The 19420-nt window shown below is 37.0% G+C and overlaps 1 protein-coding gene across 3 annotated transcripts in view; it reads right to left on the reverse strand.

The window, feature by feature from the left end:
* ect2 (epithelial cell transforming 2) overlaps nt 1-19420 on the reverse strand; it is a 49455-nt gene that overhangs the window by 18513 nt on the left and 11522 nt on the right. For 2 of the 3 annotated variants that reach the window (XM_051673417.1, XM_051673416.1), the window contains 15 exons: nt 17565-17654; nt 17361-17471; nt 14648-14721; nt 13886-14016; nt 13510-13625; nt 12713-12775; nt 11220-11442; nt 10058-10186; nt 8871-8995; nt 3657-3776; nt 3503-3571; nt 3274-3384; nt 1354-1450; nt 724-805; nt 538-616 (listed from right to left, as the gene is read on the reverse strand). In XM_051673417.1, coding sequence (XP_051529377.1) covers nt 538-616; nt 724-805; nt 1354-1450; nt 3274-3384; nt 3503-3571; nt 3657-3776; nt 8871-8995; nt 10058-10186; nt 11220-11442; nt 12713-12775; nt 13510-13625; nt 13886-14016; nt 14648-14721; nt 17361-17471; nt 17565-17654 — 1620 coding nt within the window. The remainder of the gene's footprint in view (nt 1-537; nt 617-723; nt 806-1353; nt 1451-3273; nt 3385-3502; nt 3572-3656; nt 3777-8870; nt 8996-10057; nt 10187-11219; nt 11443-12712; nt 12776-13509; nt 13626-13885; nt 14017-14647; nt 14722-17360; nt 17472-17564; nt 17655-19420) is intronic. The other variant, XM_051673418.1, reaches the window with a different exon arrangement.

Here is a 19420-nt window from a genome sequence, read left to right on the forward strand (position 1 = left end):
CCATTCTGTTTATTCTGGTTCAGTTCCCATGAGCAACAAAAGCCAAACTGATCCAGGAAACTCCCATCTGGGGCCAAATAATGGTTTGGCAGCCCCATCTCTGGACGCAGCTGTTCTGTGCTGAGCCTGACAGGAGACTACATAAGCTGACTCACTCTGATCCATTTAGTGCTACACTGAGTGAGGGGAGTTTTCGGAAAGCACGGCTAACTCTCCCACTACAGAGAGAATAGGAACAGCAGCCATATACGAGACTGACAGCGTAATATACTATTAGAGTTTATAACGTACTGTTATTGGTGCCATAGTTCTAATTTTTGTAGCATTTTATCTTTTTTAAGTCTACTTATAATGTTAGTTAAGGTTTGTCCGTCATAATTTAGTTTTATATGACCATTTGAAATAAATATAGAGCTGTGGTGGAGGGAAACATTTCCAGTAAATAACAACTTTAATTTACATTTTTAGATGAAATATTCCTTTAAATCAGAGATGTGAGTGTAAAGTGCAAGAAATTTCCAGACACAAATTACTTACAGGGCAGCCATCCACTTCATAAACAACATCAAAGATCTGCTTCTGTCCCTCTGTTTTCCTCTTATCCTCATTTATGTGCCTGTGCAAAATTTAAAAGAGAGAATGTCATGTAAACTCTGCTGGACATCCAGACTAAGAATTATTTTATAGGAATCTACAATTTATGTGGTTAATCTCAGGACTCACGTCATCACTTCCTTGAGAGACTCGATGGCCTTTTCTAGAGTCACTTTGTCTGGGTTGTCATCCGATGTATGTTTCTTTATATCTAGAAAGAAAATCAAACTCCATCCTAAATCATGTGCTCCTGTGTCAGTGCTCTCACAAAACTTTCATCATGCATACATCAAAAAAGATCAAGTGAAGAACATTTTATGGCAGCACAAGGTAATCCAACATTTACATTTTATGTTACTGAAATGACAGACATAATTTTGGAAAGACAGACAAGCTGTCAAATATTTCAGTGTGAGCAGAAGTCTTGACAGCACAAAAACATGAAATGTTATTAACGTGCTGTTAAATTAATGCATACGATGTGTCTGAGTGTGGGCGTTAAACCTAGCTACACTTTCAGGGCAAAATTGCTAAAAAAAAAAATAAATAAAATGTTTTAAGATGTTAGCTAAATCTGACAAAACTTTTGGGGATATTGACAAAGGGGAAAGTTAATAAATGAAGTAAACAGTTGTTGACATTCTAAAAATGCAAAATACTTTTTTTTAAAGGTTTAGGTTAGATTAGGTAAAAATACTTTATTTGAAAACAATAGAAGTCTATGGAAAATTTCCACACAGCTAGGTAAATGTTTGTTACCATTCAGTAGGAGAGCGACACTCGGCAGTCTCTGCACAGGACGAATCAAAAGCTCCACGAGGGTCTGTCGGCCACACTCTGGTTTAGCCTGATTAATCTAGATACAAAAAATATGGAAGTGAAGGTGTGGATATATGATAAATGTAAAACACCTTCATTGAAAACATCCATACAGTACAAACTAGGGTTGTCAAGATACCAACATTTCAGTAGTCGATACCAATAACAGTAAAATTTCACGATTCTCGACACCAACTTCGATACCACAGCAAAAACTTATAATATGCTATTAAAAATGCTTTTTTTAGCCTATTTAAAAAGTGAATATCAATGTAAATATTAAGTTAAAACATCTTCATATTTTCATTGTGTTTTTCAATTAACATTGCTTTAAGTTTTTTTTCCAAGTAGGACCTTATAAAGCGTTTTATTTTTTCCCAAATCTTGTTTCCATTTTTATTTTTTCTGAATTCCATGTTTTGAAGTTTAATTTAACTTTAGCATCAATGGTGTTTTACCAAATTAATTAATACAATTTAATAAAAGCACATGCAGAAAGTAGGCTGTATTTATTTAATTAAATTGCATCCTTTTGTGGTTTAAGTCATTCTAGGACATATCAAGATTTTAATTAGATTAATTATGCATTAATTTTTTCCCAAATATGTCAAATTAGTTTTTGAGCATTTGAAAGCAGTCTTGTGTCAGTCAGACAGCGCATGCAGGTATCGAATTGAGTCTGTGCTCGGTACCAACGGTACTGCACAAAAAACGGTATCGTGATATCTTTTTTTATTTTAGTTTAGACTTGGTACCGAATTACCGGTACTTTTTACATCCTTAATACAAACCCACCCACAATACAGCATAGTAATTCACCAATAGTGGTTGAGCAGCCAAAATAATGCTTATATACTGTATATAGAGATTTTTAGGGTTGGGATCGTAAGGAATTTTAATGTTCCGGTTCCTTAACGATTCCATGAACAATTATTTTAGTACCTGATTAATAATTGGACCGAACTATGTACTTAAAGGAATAGTTCTGCCAAAAATGTCATTTTCTTCATTACTACTCACCCTTAGATTGTCTCAAACTCGTATGACTTTCTTTCTTTTGTGGAACACAAGTGAAGATGCTCTCAAGGATACATGTTTATATCTATTCAATGCAAGTCAACGGGGTCAAAAACTTTCAACCTCCAAAAAAGACAAAGGCAGCATAAGGTAATCCAAAATGTAACTCCTAATACACTATAAATCTCGACATCCACAGTCTTCTAGGCGCATTCATGAGAGAAGCTTGATTACACTTCCTTGAGCTTGAATAAGTGCACAATAACTTGCATACTGGTCTGTTTCTCACCCAAACTGATCGTATCGTTTCAGAAGATGTGGATTAAACCACTTGAGCCGTATGGATTACTTTTATGCTACATTTATGTCCTTTTTAGTGCTTGAAAGTGTTGGACACCATTGACTTGCATTGTATGCCTATAAACAATATGCAATTGGTTTGAGCTCCACATAACAAAGAAAGTCATACGAGTTTGAGGCGGCATAAGTGTGAGTAAATTCAGACTTCTTTTTATTGCCCAAGCAGGCAGTGAGCTCAAAATGGTCAGATATCAGCCAATATATCAGTTTCTCACTAATTCAGAAACTTTTATACACACTACGTCGCAATCGCCTTTAGCTTGCTCATTGGGGGACTAAATACAAATGATTTATTTTTTTATTTTAAGGCACAATTTACAATCACGTTTTTATTTCACCACACCATTATGACATTAAGACATTCCCACATGACAGCTTCTTTTCTGTTAAAGCATAATTTTCTGTAAAGCTGCTTTGATTTATCCATGTTGTGAAAAGCGCTATACAAATAAAAATTACTTGACTACGAGGAGGCCACAGTACCTTCAGGAATGCGTGAAATCTTGGCTTCTGCCTCTCACATCTTACTATAGTCTCTTTACTCATCTCAAAGAAGTTGACAAATGGTGGGTACGCCTTCACCAGCTCTTTAGACTGAGACAAAGAGAGAAAAGAGAGAGAGTGCAAGATCACAAAAACTGCCATTCAGTCTCTGACTGCGTAATGTGGTCAAGGCCGGTAGAATTTGAGTTCAAAGACTCGTCAGACTCACATATTTCAAAATAATGTCTCCAACACTCCTCTCTTCAGACCAGTTCATCACCAGCTGCTCAAGATCCGCCTGTCAAAGCACATTCATCAGCAAACACATTCCACTCAGCCATTGTTCACTCTTTACTCAGTGTTTTGGAGAGGTTATTACACACCTTTATTCTAGTATGCACTTCATAGATGTCTGGAATGCTGCCAAAGATGGTCTTGATCTCTTCCTGAGCAAGGATCGGGCCACCCACCTGGCCCTCTCTGTCCAGTGGGTATTTGAAGAGCTAAAAGACCAGGAGAACAAAAGGAAATTAGCTCACTGAGCCAGGACGGACACCATATCTAAAGACAATCACTATGGCACGGCACTTGACAAGAGGTGTGCATTCCAGTGGGGTTACTCCACCGGACCTAATCGGATTTGTTGCTGTAAGGGACAAAATGTCTGATATGTAGGCAGGTGGTAAAGGCCACATCAACAGCAATACGTTTTCGGTTCATTTTCAAGTGTTGAAGTAGAGAGCTTTTTTGAAAGCCGTTTTCGGTGGGGAAAACGTTGTTCCAGTGTGGATGACAAGATATAGTAAAATCAAAGCACTTAACATATACTCCATCCGAATATCCATATTTCCCTATTATACAGTATGCCAACGGAGTAGTATGTCAGAATCCTCAATATTCATAAAAGAGTAAGTGAGAAATACCCAGAAGACCTACTGGGTTAATCCATCTCAAGTGGTCCAACATGAATTACTTGACATTTTTAATTTTCCAAAAATGTTTTGAGTGATTACCTGTGTGTATTGTTATTGCAAAACCACCAGTTTTATTATTTTAATTTTACTTGGTTTAACTACGGCGGCCATCTTTGTGTCATGGTGCACGAAAATTTGGTTAAACAGATGTTTATGGAAACCTCAGTATCCCAGCTCAGTATGGTCCTAGCTCCTTGGAACAAAAACTGATCTCTAGAGCACATTACAAGGTACATGTACATATATAAACATTTTGCACATTCTTGTTCCTTGGACTTAAAACTTAACTAATGTAATGATCAAGATCACTGAAAGTTCCACTTTTAGGGTCAATTTATAATGGAAAGGGTTCGAGTCTCAATCCTAACTGAGAGGGTAGTACCTAGGTAAGTATGGTGTGCATGCAGAACACTTCAGGTTTGAGACTTCTCTCTTTTTTTATTTTTGATGGAGGCATTAAAGTGCAATTTTTCACTTTCAGGTTGATTATCTCTGGTGGAGGTCCAGATAGGAACCTGAAATTTTCACAGATATAAGTCTTCTATAGTAGCATTCTGCTGTAAAAATTATGAGTTTGAGATTCCACTGGTTACAGAACTAGGGCTAGTAGAAATCTGGGGAAAAGCCTACTTTATTCATGCATTTTGAGAAATGAACAGATGTAATAAGCATAACAAATAATAAAAATGAACAGTATTTTACAGTAATTATGTTTATGATAGACATACAATACCTTATGCTTGTCAATGAGGTCCAAAATGTTACTACATTTGATACTGGCAACAGTGAAGCATGATCTATCATGCTGGTACAGGCACAAATTTTGCCAATCTGTGCAACCATGAGAAGGACTTTGGTATAAAAGCTGAATGGAACTTCTTCGCAATGTCACATGGCAAAAAAGCGTGTGACGGGGTTAGAGGAACAACTAAGCAGGAAACAACAAAAGCCAGTTTGCAGAGGACAACAGCGGGTCAAATCCTCAACCCTGAAGATATGTTCTTCTTTTGCAACGAGAAGATTAAGGGGGTTACATACATCTATGTCAAATGCGAGGAAGTAACTGAACTTCATGAAGTGAATCTCAAGGACAGGTTCGATAAGTGTGACAGAATTCCGGATACAAGAAAATTTCACTGTTCTGAGGCAGTATCAGAGACTACTATCAGGTGCTTCTTTACATCTGCATCGCAAGAGTTTGAAGAACATGCAGTGATGAAATCTGTCTCCCTGATCCTACGGAATAATGACTGTCGCTTGTGTCTATGATGACCAGTTGTGGTTAGGCTTGGTTGAGGACATCAGCGAGGAAAACTATGATGTTTTTGTAAAATTCTTCCACCCACCTGGACCAAGAACATCATTCAAGATATCTACTGAGGACAAAGCTTGGGTTCCCATTAACAATATTCTCAGAAAACTGACACCTGCCAAATTGACTACTGCCACCAGAAGCTCCCAAAACATTTCCGAGAGACTGAGTGAGGAAATCTCACAGCTTCTAATAAAAAATGTAGTTTGAAATTGTGCTATGTAAATCAAACATAATTACTGTAAAATCCTGTTCATTTTTATTATTTGTTATGCTTATATTACATCTGTTCATTTCTCAAAACGCATGAATAAAGTAGCTTTTCCCCAGATTTTGACTAGCCCTAGATCTGTAACCAGTGGGATCTCAAACTCAAAATTTCCTATCTGGTCCCCCACCAGAGATATTCAACCCCTCTCTCACTCTCTCACCCCCATTAAAAAAAGTCTAAAATCTGAAATGCTCTTTATGCACACTATACTTACCTAGGTACCCACTAAAAAAAAAAAAAGGAAAAAAAAAAAATGTAGGACTGAGACTCGAACCCTTCTCATTATAAACAGACCCTAAAAGTGGAACTTTTAGCAATCTTGATCATTGCATTAAGACTTAAGACTTAAGTTCTACCTCTAAGGAATAAGAATATGCTAAATGTTTATACTGAATATGTACATGTACTTTTTAGTGTGCTCTAGAGCAGTGGGGCCAGGGGGGCAGGACCCACTAGGGGGCCTCAGTACACTTCCAAGGGGGCATCAAGATGACTTAAAATGTATTTAAAATAATCCAACTTAATTAAATGTTGAAAAATACTTTAAGATGTATTCCTGCAAATTATAAACAGACTCTTTCTGAAACTTCTAGAATTAAAAATGTTCCATGATTAATTATTTTATTCAGACACATCCTTGGAGTCAAAAAACTTGAGAACCACTGCTCTAGAGATCAGTTTTTGTTCCAAGGAGTTATGACCATCTTGAGCTGAAATATTGAGGTTTCCGTAAACATCTGTCGATTTGTAAAAAGAAATTCAAGGGGGATGGTGTAGTCCAAAAAAATTTTTTTTTGGGGGGGGGGGATGTGTAAAAGGTGTTATAATGATAAATCTTTTAAAAATCTAGTTTAAAACACTTGTCATGTTCTCAGATATGTAATATTTGTCCAATTTGGTTCATACATTTTTTTAAAAACCTTTATAGCATTTTCCTACACAAAAAAAAAAAAAAAAAAAAATCTAACTTTAAAATTGTCATGTGGTGTAACCATTAAGTAAAAAGTATTATAATACTTTCTTTACACCGTGAATACATGAGTATAAACAACGTAATCATTATTTTCCAAAAAGTTTTCAAACGCATTTTTATATTGAAATATATATATATTTTTTATACAATCTACTACTTCATGTTTGAAAGTGGCGTAAGTTTCATGTGAACACTAGGAAGGACAAGTCAACCTATCGCAAACTCCAACATACTCCGTTTTACAGTGTTTTCAGAAAACACTTTTCGCAGTGGAGAGAGAGCTCGCATGCTCAAAGTTGCCAGATCGCGTGACTAAAGCGTCACCCTAGCAGCATATATCCAAACTGTACAAGTGTCCTGATCTGATTGAGGGATTTCACCTAGAGAAAACTGGCAACCTCACATGCTGAAATCTAATTCTGAATGGCTAATCGTCCTTATTTAAAGTCTGTTATTTATCAAATGTATTAAAATTAAATATAAAATATTTTACTTGCATGATTAGTAATTAGTAATAATAATTAGTAATACATAACACAATTGATCTAAAGATGATGGTGGTTTTACAAGGGGGATGATTTTTGGTATTTCTTGCAACAAGGGGGATGCCATCCCCTCGCATCCCCCCTCAACTTGAGCCCTGTGTATAACCAAAATTTGTTGTGCACCATGACACAAAGATGGCCGCCGTGGCTAAACAAAGTAAAATAAAAATAAAAAACGGGTGGTTTTGCAATACCAATACATACAGGTAATCACAAAAAAAAAAAAAAAAGAAAAAGAAATCAGGAAAATTCAAAATAGTCAAGCAACCAACTTTACAATTATTGGACCACTTCAGATGAACTGACCCTACTTTTTCCAGCGAGATTCTGAAGCGGGACACTTTACTATCCCATAATGCCTCAGGAGCTGAGGAGGTCACGGTCAAAAGATGGATTTAAAAAAACTGCACCCAGCACCTAAGCAAGTTGCATAAATACATTTGACACAATACAATATGTCCACCTAAAAGTTGCTTGTTCATGTTTTGGAGAGCAGTGTTACTGAACTATGCCTTGACAAGCTTAAACACCCGCACTCCAATCCAAAACTGGATCGCTTCTGACAATCGGCCATGCTGTAGCACGCACCGCTGAGTGCCGTTTAACTCACCACTGAGTTTTGAGCAGAGCGCTCAGATGTTTCTGACTGCGAGAGGATTTTATCAAAATCTGTCAGAGGGCCAAATTAAAATGGCTTGCAGGCTGCTAGTTGACTAGCCCTGGCATATAATTTTAGTCTATGATAGTGTAAAATGTCAAAAACATTCAACTGTACTGTAACATTCAACATCAAACTGCAATAGACCAAAAATACAAACATTTTAAAATATTATATATATTTTTTTTTACATTTATTTAAACCTATCAAACATGAAAAAAAAAAAAAATAATTAAAGATTTAGCAGCATAAACAATACTAGAAAACTGTCCTGAAACCCTGAGAAAAACTGAAAATGATACTGAAGCATTAGCTCCATTTTTGAAGTTACTGTGTTGTGAATTCTTCACGGTTTAAAGACTGTTTTTTTTGACCGTTTAAGATATCGCATTATTCCATACTGTATATTGCCTAGCCCTATCTGCAAGTTCTCAGTTCCCTGTAGTGTTGGAAAGTCTGACATTTCTACAAATGCATTTTATTCAAACTGTTTGTTTCAATGAATCAGTTCTCCTCATTTGTTTTTTGACATTATTGAAAAGAATAAACGGGTGTACAAATGCAGGATTGCATCCTGTTTGAAATTGTTCTGATTGTGCTATTTTGGCAAAAGATGTGGCATTTACTATCCAAGTAAACACTGAGTTTTGTGTGTGTGTGTGTGTTTGTGTGTGTGTATGAGCTCAACATATAGATGTGTAAAGCAGAGCTCCACGGCAATAGTGTTCAAATTAAATTCATTTTCCCCCTACTGGTTTCAGCACTGTTTGTCTCTGATAAGGACATAGCCAGGTAGTGACTTTCCACTTCCTGTGTGTGTGTCTGTAAAAGAAAGAACATGCAAAAAACAGACTGAACACAAACCTGCAGGACTGTGGCCAGGATATCAACGTAGTTGCTCTCGGTTTGGTAGAGCTCCTTGGAGACCTGCCATCGTGCTGACTGCTTGGGCAGGGCGGGAGTCGAGCTTTTGGGGGGTCTGGCATTCTCTGAAATATATCAGCAGAGACCCTGGGGTGAGGCTCTACAAATCACACACTGTTTGAGCCTTCTCTGATATATTCAATCCTTCTTCCATCCAGTGTGATTTTATATCTTTCTCTGATTTATTCTGTAGTTGTTTTATGAATAGAGGAGTCATAAAAAATCCTGAGTAAAGATTGCTAAGGTTTTAGGTACAGGGGAATACTGGACGCTTTTAAGGAATAAAATGTGGTCATCATTTACTCACCCTCATGCTGTTTCAAACCCATATGATTTCTTACGTGTAACAAAACAAAAATATTCAGAATGTTCCTTTTTATATTGGGACAGTGGCTTTCAAGCTTCAAAAAATGACAAAAAGCACCATAAAATTACATATAAAAAAAAAAAAAAAAAAAAAAAAGTTGTGTGACCTCTCTGCTTTAAGTATTCTAAAGCCAAAAAAGCTTTGCATAAGTAAAAAAGAATATATAAAATAAGTTAAGTGCTGAAAATCTTCCCCTCCGATGTAGCTCTCAAGTTTTAAGATGTGTCATGCCAGGTTCAATGTCAATGATAGGAAGCAGGAACTAACAACATTTGACATCAAACATGTGCAACACATCTTTATGCACCATATTTAAATTGAACACGAGTACAAATTAAATTTGAGAACTGCAACGAAGGGGAAGATTAGCATATAACAACTTAAATTTCGACTTAATTTTTCATCACACAAAGCTATCATATGGTTTCAGAAGACTTGGAATATAGCATAGAAGTTGTTTAGTCTTCTTTTTATCATTTCTGAAGCTTGACAGTCCACACTCTAGGTATTCCATAATATTTCTTCTTTGAAAGAGTTTAGATTATTGGGTGAACTGTTCCTTTAAGTAACGAAGAAACAAACACCCAGCAGCTCTTTGAACTTCACTACTGAGAGAACAGAGATCAATTTGTGTCAGATAAACCCAAATTAAACTGCCAATATCTCTTGATTTCTTGATTCTGTGAAAAGAGTTATGTTATTGGCACAGATCAATGTTTACATTAATCCTAAACCCTGGTATAAGTCATATGGATGTCACCTGTATGGTATTCCTGGCTGCATACAGGAGTGCTGGTGCGCTGCAGTTGCCAATCATTCTCTGTACTACTCTTCCTCTCCCTCTCTCTTTTACTCCTTTGCCTACTGCTGCTCCTCCTGTGCTTGCATTCTGCAAAAGACAGCAGCCTCACTCATCTAAATATCAACCCTGACTGCTCTCCCGATTCCTCCCAGTCCTGCCTGGGATCACTCTGAGATCAAAGTCTTCTGTAATTTCTGTAACTTGCAACTCCTTAAAATAGGGTCAAAAGTTCTGATACATTTGTACCGAGTCATTACTAAAATTAAAAAGATGTAACGATACCAGTGTTTCTGCAGTTGCAGTAGCACCAAGTATCGACTAATTCAGTACCCGTGCACTGTTTGATTGACAGGTTGCTGCATACTGTGTGCCCGTGCACAGTAATGTGTATGCATGCCTGAATTGTCAAATACAAAGAAATCGGTCAGAATACTCATCTTGGAGAGTATTAAATGTAAAATGGTTATATCTTAAGTGAATGTAAACAGACGGTAAATAATCATATGGAAAATAATCAGTTCATTAGGTTATGTGGTGTAAATGAAGCTTAATAGTATTTTATTTAGTTAATACTAATAAAAAACAATACGGAAAAAGAAAAAGAAATAGTCAAGACTATACCAGTGTTCTATTTTAGTTGATTTTTTTTTTTTTAAATGTCTATATGTTAGCTTTAATACTTCATACTGTTGTTAGAAGCCTAAAAAACCTCAAAGACTATTTGTACTATTGTTCTTTTGTCTTTATTTGTTCTATTGCATGTTTTTTCCCCTTTGTTTTTGTTTTATTACGGTCTGTTTACTTGTCTTGAATAACTGCTTGAGAACTTAAAACTATTTTTACTCAACAAAAAAAAAAAAAAAAAAAAAAAAGACATATTGTGTGTGACATTTCACTGGTTTGTCATCAACTACTGAAATTTTGGTCTTGTGACAACTCTACATTAAAACAATAACACTTCCGCATATTAGAATGGGACTTCTGCACTCTTTTATAAGACCAATTAGATTGATAGAGAGCTCATTATGCATTTATGGTAGGGTGTTCTTTAAACTTCTATCATTCTGGATGGTGTTATTTGGTTGCTTTGTTTAAATGACTTCAAGATCATTGACTTCACCTCCACTGGATTTGCAGGTATCTGGAGTGTTGGAGATGTCCAGCAGGGAACCCATGGAGAGGGAGTGTTCTGCTGAAGGTCTCTTGCGTGGGGGGAAGGGTGAAATTTCTGTTTCTTTAGTGAGTTGAGCCAACGTTTCTCTGAGACGCCTACGTTTCCGGCAGCTGTTGGGTGTCGTGAGAGACAGCAGAGACACGGCCTTCTTCATCGCAGGGCTCTCCGACTGAGAAGGCGGCACATATGTTACATTAACAATGACTACTGAGAATTTGTTCTTTAAGAGGAGTGTCAAAATTTGCTGACAACAATGTGTATTCAATCTTTTAGGAAAAGATGCAACATTCATTAGGGATGCACCAATATAAACATTTCTGTTCATATCTGTTGAACAAATGCCAGGCCAAAATTTTAAAGAGAGCCAGAATGAAAGACAAATAGAAGCATGATGATTAATGTGGAAAAAGGTTATTTTGTCATTCTAAAACATTTTTGTACTTCTGTTTTTGCAGTTCAAAATAACAGAACTCACGTTTTAGATGTTTGTATATAACAGAACATCACAAATTCATATTATGCATATGTTGGGCAATTCCTTTTGTAATCGCGACCATATTGCGATTTCAATCTTAACTCAATCATGCAGCCTTAATGGAAACAATACCAAGGTCTCAGAAGTCAAAGTTTGCTGTTTTCAGAGTGTTTTGGATGGTTTTACTTCACGTATAGGTAAGGGCCGCTTTCACAACCATCACGTCTGTAATAACGGTTTTTCCTCATTAATGTGAGAACGAGAAGTAATATAACATTTTTATTCTATGTTCTTAGGAGTGCCAACCCTTTTTCATTCTGTGGCTATCATAATTTCTGGATTTTGCATTTGAATTCAAAGAGTTTTTACAAAGTGTGATAATTATAAATGAAACATCGTTTTTTCATATCTGCGTTTTCATGCTTAAAACCGATTTGCCCATGGTTTTAATTTGGTCAATAATTGGACGATAAATATCGGTGGCTGATACATCGGTTTATCCCTAACATTCATGAATCCTTATCCATAATTATTTTAAAAATACATTGAGGACACAAATATGACTGGAGCTATATTTTTAGGACAGTCTGAAAAAAGGTAATATGTCCAAACAGAAAGCGAAAATGGTGCGCAACGCAACACAACAGCCAATTAGAACATATTTGGTGTTTAATATACAGTTATGTTGAGTGGGATTTTGTACCAATGAGATTTGACTGTGGGTGGGGCTCCCCAGCACAACAGCACAGAAATAGAAACAAAGCGACTGATAATGTTGTGTCGCTAATTGTGGTTGGTTAGCACAAAAACTCTAGAGATACATTTTATTGCTTGTAACTACATTAAAATATGCGAGGATTTGAATTTGAGGTTTTGGATTTTGAAATCATAATAGATTGGGTATTACTATAGTAACTGTAATAGATATTACATTTCATAATCAATGTATCTGCAGGCACCTCACCTTTTCATAAGAATACATAGATTCTCCAGCACGGGCATCCATCTGTATACTGCCCCAAAACCACTGCAGAAAGAGACAGAAGAATCATGAATTTAAAACATCTCCACTGTGACCCTGTTAACAGCTATAAACCACTGATGCATCTATGATCACAACGATGAGTTCCCCAAAACACCAAGTAAGAGTGGGTGATAAGCAAAAATTTATATTGTAATAGCCATCCATTAGATGCTGGAAACCTTTTTGGCAACTATACATTAGAAATACAGTAAATGTACACTTCAGAAAGATGTTAATTAATAATTACTAAGGTAATTTACTCAGTGTGATCACTTCTCTCTCCGTATTTGCAGCAGAACGGGCTGTGGTAGGAAAGCTTGGTGGCATTAGCAACAGTAACTAAGGGGAGCAGGGTTTAGCAGAGAGTCAATGTCACACCACGAAGGACACAGCTTTTTTTCTTAAAGTGTTCCTCATTTTCCTCAAGTGATTGGAATGCACATTCCCTACCATGTGGTAGAAGTTTAATAACCGCCCTATAAACGATCCTCAATTTTCTACCGGTTTACAATATTTTACTGGTACACCGCCCACCCCTACCCGGAAATATGCCGTAATAGGTCAAAATATACTCGCTAACTGAGAACAGTCTGCAAACAGAATATCTTAAAGTACAAAAACAGCACACTTGGTCCAGAGTGTATTTTACACACTGTTATTAGGAACCCACACAAAGCCCTTAGTGTGAGAATCTGTGTGAGAGTGCATGTGCATGAGTCAATAAGTCAAGTTCATACCTCCTGCTTCACTACATACAATCTTTTGGAGGGTGTAAAGGGCAGTTCCTTAATGGAATTCTCTTCAACCACCAAGTGTGTGCACCTTTCATCACCAACTGCCTGGAACCAACCACCTAATAAAAACAAGCACCACATACTCCTTTAAAAACCCTCCTCAAGCTGAGGTCAGGGGTCATTTGCTTTTTGAGATGGTCCAACAAATAAAATACAGAAACCATTTCCTGGGGTCAACATCTCAAATGCACATCTGGTTGAAAAGGCTTTGGTTATTTGAGAATTACTTAGTTGAGGTTATAGTGGCATTTCAACACATTAAACATTTCAGACTCTATAACATCAAGGCAAGGGACACACAAACATGAGATTTCAGTACCATGTTTCTGTGTTCTCTCCTCCATGTTGGTCTTTTCCTCCTCAGAGAAACCCAGGAAGCTCAGCACACAGTCCTGGAACGGAGGGACTTTAAACTCTGTGCGGAACTCCTCACTGCCTGCGTGAAAATTACTGGAACCAAATGGAAGCAGTCATTAGCCACAGGACCACAACATGTTACAAAAACAAGCGAGAACACATGAATGTTGTGTGAGGGGCATGCAGGGCTTCTAAACATTTTGACCAATGAATTTCCATGACTTTTCAAATAATTTGTGAATTACTGATGAATCCGAATAAAAAAATAATAATTTGAGCGACTGCAGTCACAGTTTCTAGACAATTAAATATTTAAAAATGAAGCTAACTAGAAAAAAAAAAATATACATACATTGGTATTCAAAATTCTAAAAGGAAATTAAAATAAAATATTAGTAAATTTCCAGGTTTTCCATGCAAGTCTGGTAGAGGGAGCAAAGGGGACAGTGTGGAGAACGGAAGCAGGAAAAATCACTCTTTACTCATCATACATTCCAGAGTGGCAGGTTATTAATGTGAAAGGTCAGGTTTAATACTCGATGCCTGTGTGGAAAATGTCAAAACCAGAGTAAAGTAAAAAATGCTTCAAATCTGGAAGAAGGGAGGGCCCGTTTCATTTGTGCACAAGTGGCTGGACTTTTCTGCCTCATCATTCAGTTTTTACTCCTCTACACTCACACAGTCAGGGGAATTGATATTTTACCCCTCACACACACAATCTTACATGTCATCTCGGTGCTCCCATGCTTTCCGTATCCACTCAGCGGTGAGGATGGGTGTGCCCATGCACACTGCCAACTAAAAAGAAAGGAAGAGAGAAAGAAACAAGTGAATCAGGTAGAAAGAGACCCTGCTTAATGCATAATGCATGTGAGCCTACTGAATGATTCAGCCCGATTCAGCCTGCTGTGAGGAGAGATACATGAGAACCATTTTAATCAAACTCTCTCTAAATAACACAGACACGTCAATGGTGGACAGGAGACTCCGTTATGGAAAGCACACCAGGTGTTTGAGCTCCTTGAGGAAACTGTCAGACACTGGGCACAACTGGACAGAAAGGAAAGTTCACCCACAAATTTAAATTATGCCTAAATTACTCCAAACCCCTATTACTTTCTTTCTTATGTGGAACACAAAAGGAGATGTTTTACTAAATATAGCGGACCGACTTTCCAATACTATGGCAGTAAAGGTTAAAGCTTATAAAAGGACCCAAAAATATCATAAAGGTAATCTATGGGGATATTTACACTTGGCCAGTTCATGTGTTTTTACTGATCGGATTGCTATGGGATTGAATAAGCTCATTCCATTTATACTTGGCCACATAAAAGTGTCTTCGCCAAATGGGTATAAATCCAATTTTCATTTTCCACGCTATATGCAAATACAACAGTGTTTACTTCAGTGAATATGCTAATGCAGGGCACATATTTTAAAAGATGCCATTTATTATTTTAATCCAGTGACTTTGCCCAGTGCGCATGTGTGAATTTTTCCCTTCGGGGCTTATCGTAGGTAAGATATGTCCATGCACGTCATCTGTGCTTATTGTCAATGTTAAGTTTGTTTCGTTAGCGATCTGCATCAAATAAATGAAAAAAAGTTTCACCTCCAGAGGTGGTTTGAGTGATCAGATTTAAATCCATCTCAAAACCATCTTGGAGGGGATTTACACTTGGTCTTTTCGTGATCGAATAGATATCTGATCAGTAACACGCACACTTCACAACACACACACACACACACACACACACACACACACACACACGGCGCTTCCATGTCAGTAATAAAATGATGGAGAAAGGAACTCTTTATGCTTTTTGATTAACAAAACAAGCCCAGACGGGACTTGTGATAGAAATCAAGTATTTTTCAGCCTAGGTAAGGTGCATTTTAATTACCACAGAAAGCATGTCAAGTCTTAATCACCAAAACGCAGAATGAGACATTTTTGTCTTCAAGCGCTTTTTATGTGGAATTCAAAGTGGCGATTGACGCTGACGGTAAGACGCAAATCATGAACGGGGCTTCATGATTATGTAGGAAAGCGGATAGCCACAGTCTACTGGCAGATTAAATGCCCCAATCTACTTCATACGAAATCGAAGAACAAACGGGTGTGATGCCATTTAGAACAAAATCTGGCCATCTGTTTTGCGTTCGTTTCAGTGGTTCGTAACAGCTCATCTGGTCGAACTTTTAGGAAAAATTCTTACTTGCTGCTAAACAACTTCTTACTGCCATTGGAACACGTGCAGAGTTGTTAGCAAGCTGGTGCAACTTTACCTAACTCTTTACAATCGTTTGCTTAGAGATATTTTCCAAGACCATGTCATGCGATTTCTTTGTTTAATTTGTCAATAAAAAGAATCAAATCTACTCAAATACCATCAAGTGCCCGATCACTTATGTGCCATCTGCCACGAAAGCCATTCACATATCTGCCCCGTATGATACACCTAAAATCATTCTTTTTCTTTATTCTGCGCATTAACACTTTTATACACTCATCTTTGCAATAGTATCAGTGTTATCATAAATTACAATAACAGAGTGTAACCACCACATATTATGGCCGCGTATAGCGAGATAGTACATTAGCATCATGATTTCAGAACGGAAACAAGACAAATTAAACATTTCCTACTGCATATATATTTCTGTAAATCATCATCGAGTGCTTAAAACAACTTCTTTTACTTACTTCATGTGAATTCTACTCATTGAATGAGTAAAACACATATTTATGTCACACTAGTTTAGGTTTAACTGAGCGTCCTCATATTTAAATGTACTTATAAACACCTCCCACAGCAAGCGGCGGGTGTCTGAATGTTTCCAAACAGTATACCGTTGCTCAGCTGTTTAGAAATTATTTTTACCCTTGAACGAAGAAGAACTTCTCCGGAAGTATACTGGGGACTTAATATTGTGGAGGATGAGTGTTTAAGATATTGAATGACCATTGCAATGAAAATGCAACCTATGTGGGGATCAGTTCTTTCAATTAATCAAACTCCCACTTAGACTTTGGAAAAAGTTTAATCATGTTCCTGGAACTGGTGCCATTTTAGTGCATTTCTATCTTTATACTGTGGAAGGCTTGGTTTGGAAAATTTTTATAAAGCATTAAATTGTTACATATTATTTCATTTTCTTTCCCAAGATGAAAATAAATGCATTTTGATGGGAAGTGTATATATAGTGTAAAACTTCAGTACTTTAAAAATCTGTGATTAATCACAATTAACTACAAAAAAATATATGCGATTAAAATTAATCAACTGACAGCACTAGTTAAAATGCATGAAGTGACCAAATGTAAATACCCCCTATGCGACTCGTGTGTCATATTCCAAGTCTTCTGAAGGCTTATGATTTTCAGTTTGTTCACAAATGGGTGTGTATGTGAGTAGGGGTTGGATACAGACCCTGTATTTTTCACCGTGTGTCGAATGGGCAATGAGGTGTGTGACTTTAGCGCTGTCAAAGTCTTTTCGGATAGTGCCGCCCATGTGATGGACTAAATTGACCAGGTTCACCTGAGGAAAGCACATTTAATCAGAGAAAATAATAAAAATAAATGGCACTATGGATTCTTTTTGGTGCTGGATGAGTGGAAGTACGGTACTCACCACTTCATCCTTTTTACGGAAACCAGTGAAGCAGAGAGACAAGTTCAGCATGGTCATAGAGTACAGAGGCCTGGAGGAGAACGGCAGAGGCTACAGAAAAAGGAGGAAAGGAGAGAATGACAGATTATTTCTGAAATACTAATAACATAACAGATTTTATGTCGGAACGAAGGTTAGTCTATAATAACAGATCAATAATATACAAAAGTCTAAAGTGATTTTGTCAATGTTAAAATATTCCTATCTCAGCTAATATGCACCTATACAACGATAAGTACTGTAAGTAATTCAAATGTTGATCAGAAAAAAAGTGTAAGCACGCCTTCAAAACGTTGTTTTGTTTGTTTGAGAATCCCAGAAAACCTCAAAAACAGTCATTATTATTGCAATTCCATTTGGTGACACTAGTGGCTCAGAAATTCAGGACGACATACAGTGTCCTAAAATTCAAAACTTTTGTTTTCTATGAATGTATGCACACAGTAATGGCCGTATGGCATCCATCAAATGCACCCCAGCTATGACTTTGGGTGCTACTCAAAATTCTTTAGCACCACTTAGAACCATTCCCATAGTTTTACATCAAATTCCACCCAAATCATTATCAAGGGACATACTATACATCAGGGGTCGGCAACATTTGACATGGAGTGCCATTTTTTATTTTCCTGATCAATGGCTGTGCCGACACACACAAAAGAAAAAAAACAAAAAAAGAAAATGCAAAATGCAAATGTATGCGATTTTCCCCTTGTGAAAATGTTTCTATTTTGCATTTTTCTAATTTCGAATCGTTTATTTTTCATTACAAATTATATTAAACAGTTTGAGTGAACATTTTGTGCAAAACCTCGATGATTATGATATAATAATGATCCTGCATGTGAATTCTCAGAGCATCTAATGTGCTTTAATGAAAGAAAACCTTTCCTTTTGTGTTATGAGTAAAAGTTAATGTCACAAATTGATTCTTATTCTTATTACACAGCTTATTCGATGACTGATCACGAAATTGTGTGGAATCTTAAATATTTCTGATATTATGTCACTGTAATCATTTAATCACTAGCACGCAAGCAACAGCGAGAGAGGAGCAGGCTATTTTATTTATATGAAGTTTTTCGCACCTGCATTCCAATCTACATCTTGATGTAATCCTTCCCCATGCGTGTTTTCATCAGATGAATGGGAGGCTAAACCGTATTAAAGTGTGACGAGACTCGTGCTGCGCATGCAAGCCATTCGCACATCACAAGCCGATCAACTATTTAGCCCTTTTCAGTTAATCGCACCTGCAAAATCCTAAAACTTTATTTCCAGGTTTAATTTATATTTTGAATAGACTCCGATTTTTTTAAATCCACCATATGGGTTTATGTTTTCTCTTTTAATCGTTTAATGTAATTTTGAGTGTGACCATGCTTTAAGGAGGTGTACCTGTCTGCTGGGTTGGAAATCAAGGATTAATAGTGGTGTTTTCCTTATTACATCACATGTTGTTCTGAAAACAAAAAGAAACAAATGAAACATGGAATGTAGGCTGTCATCCGCGCAGTCTGACTGAAGCAAAGCGGGCGCGTTTACGCGTGCGATTAACAGAAAGTGAAGCACTACCTGCTCGTGATGCGCAAATGGCTTGCACGCGCTGCACGAGTCTGTTGGGTGTACTGCAGTCTCATCACATTTTAACTTTTTGTTTAGTCTCCCATTCAGCTCATAAAAACAAGCTGCGCGATCATGAGGAAGGATTACATCAAGATGTAGATTGGGATGCAGGTGCGGAATTTATATAAATAAAACAGTCTACTCCTTTCTCGCAGTTGCTGGCGTGCCAGTGATTACCCCTCCGCGTGCCA

The sequence above is a fragment of the Myxocyprinus asiaticus genome, chromosome 35 (genome assembly GCF_019703515.2).
Source record: "Myxocyprinus asiaticus isolate MX2 ecotype Aquarium Trade chromosome 35, UBuf_Myxa_2, whole genome shotgun sequence".
In the NCBI taxonomy this organism is placed as follows: domain Eukaryota; kingdom Metazoa; phylum Chordata; class Actinopteri; order Cypriniformes; family Catostomidae; genus Myxocyprinus; species Myxocyprinus asiaticus.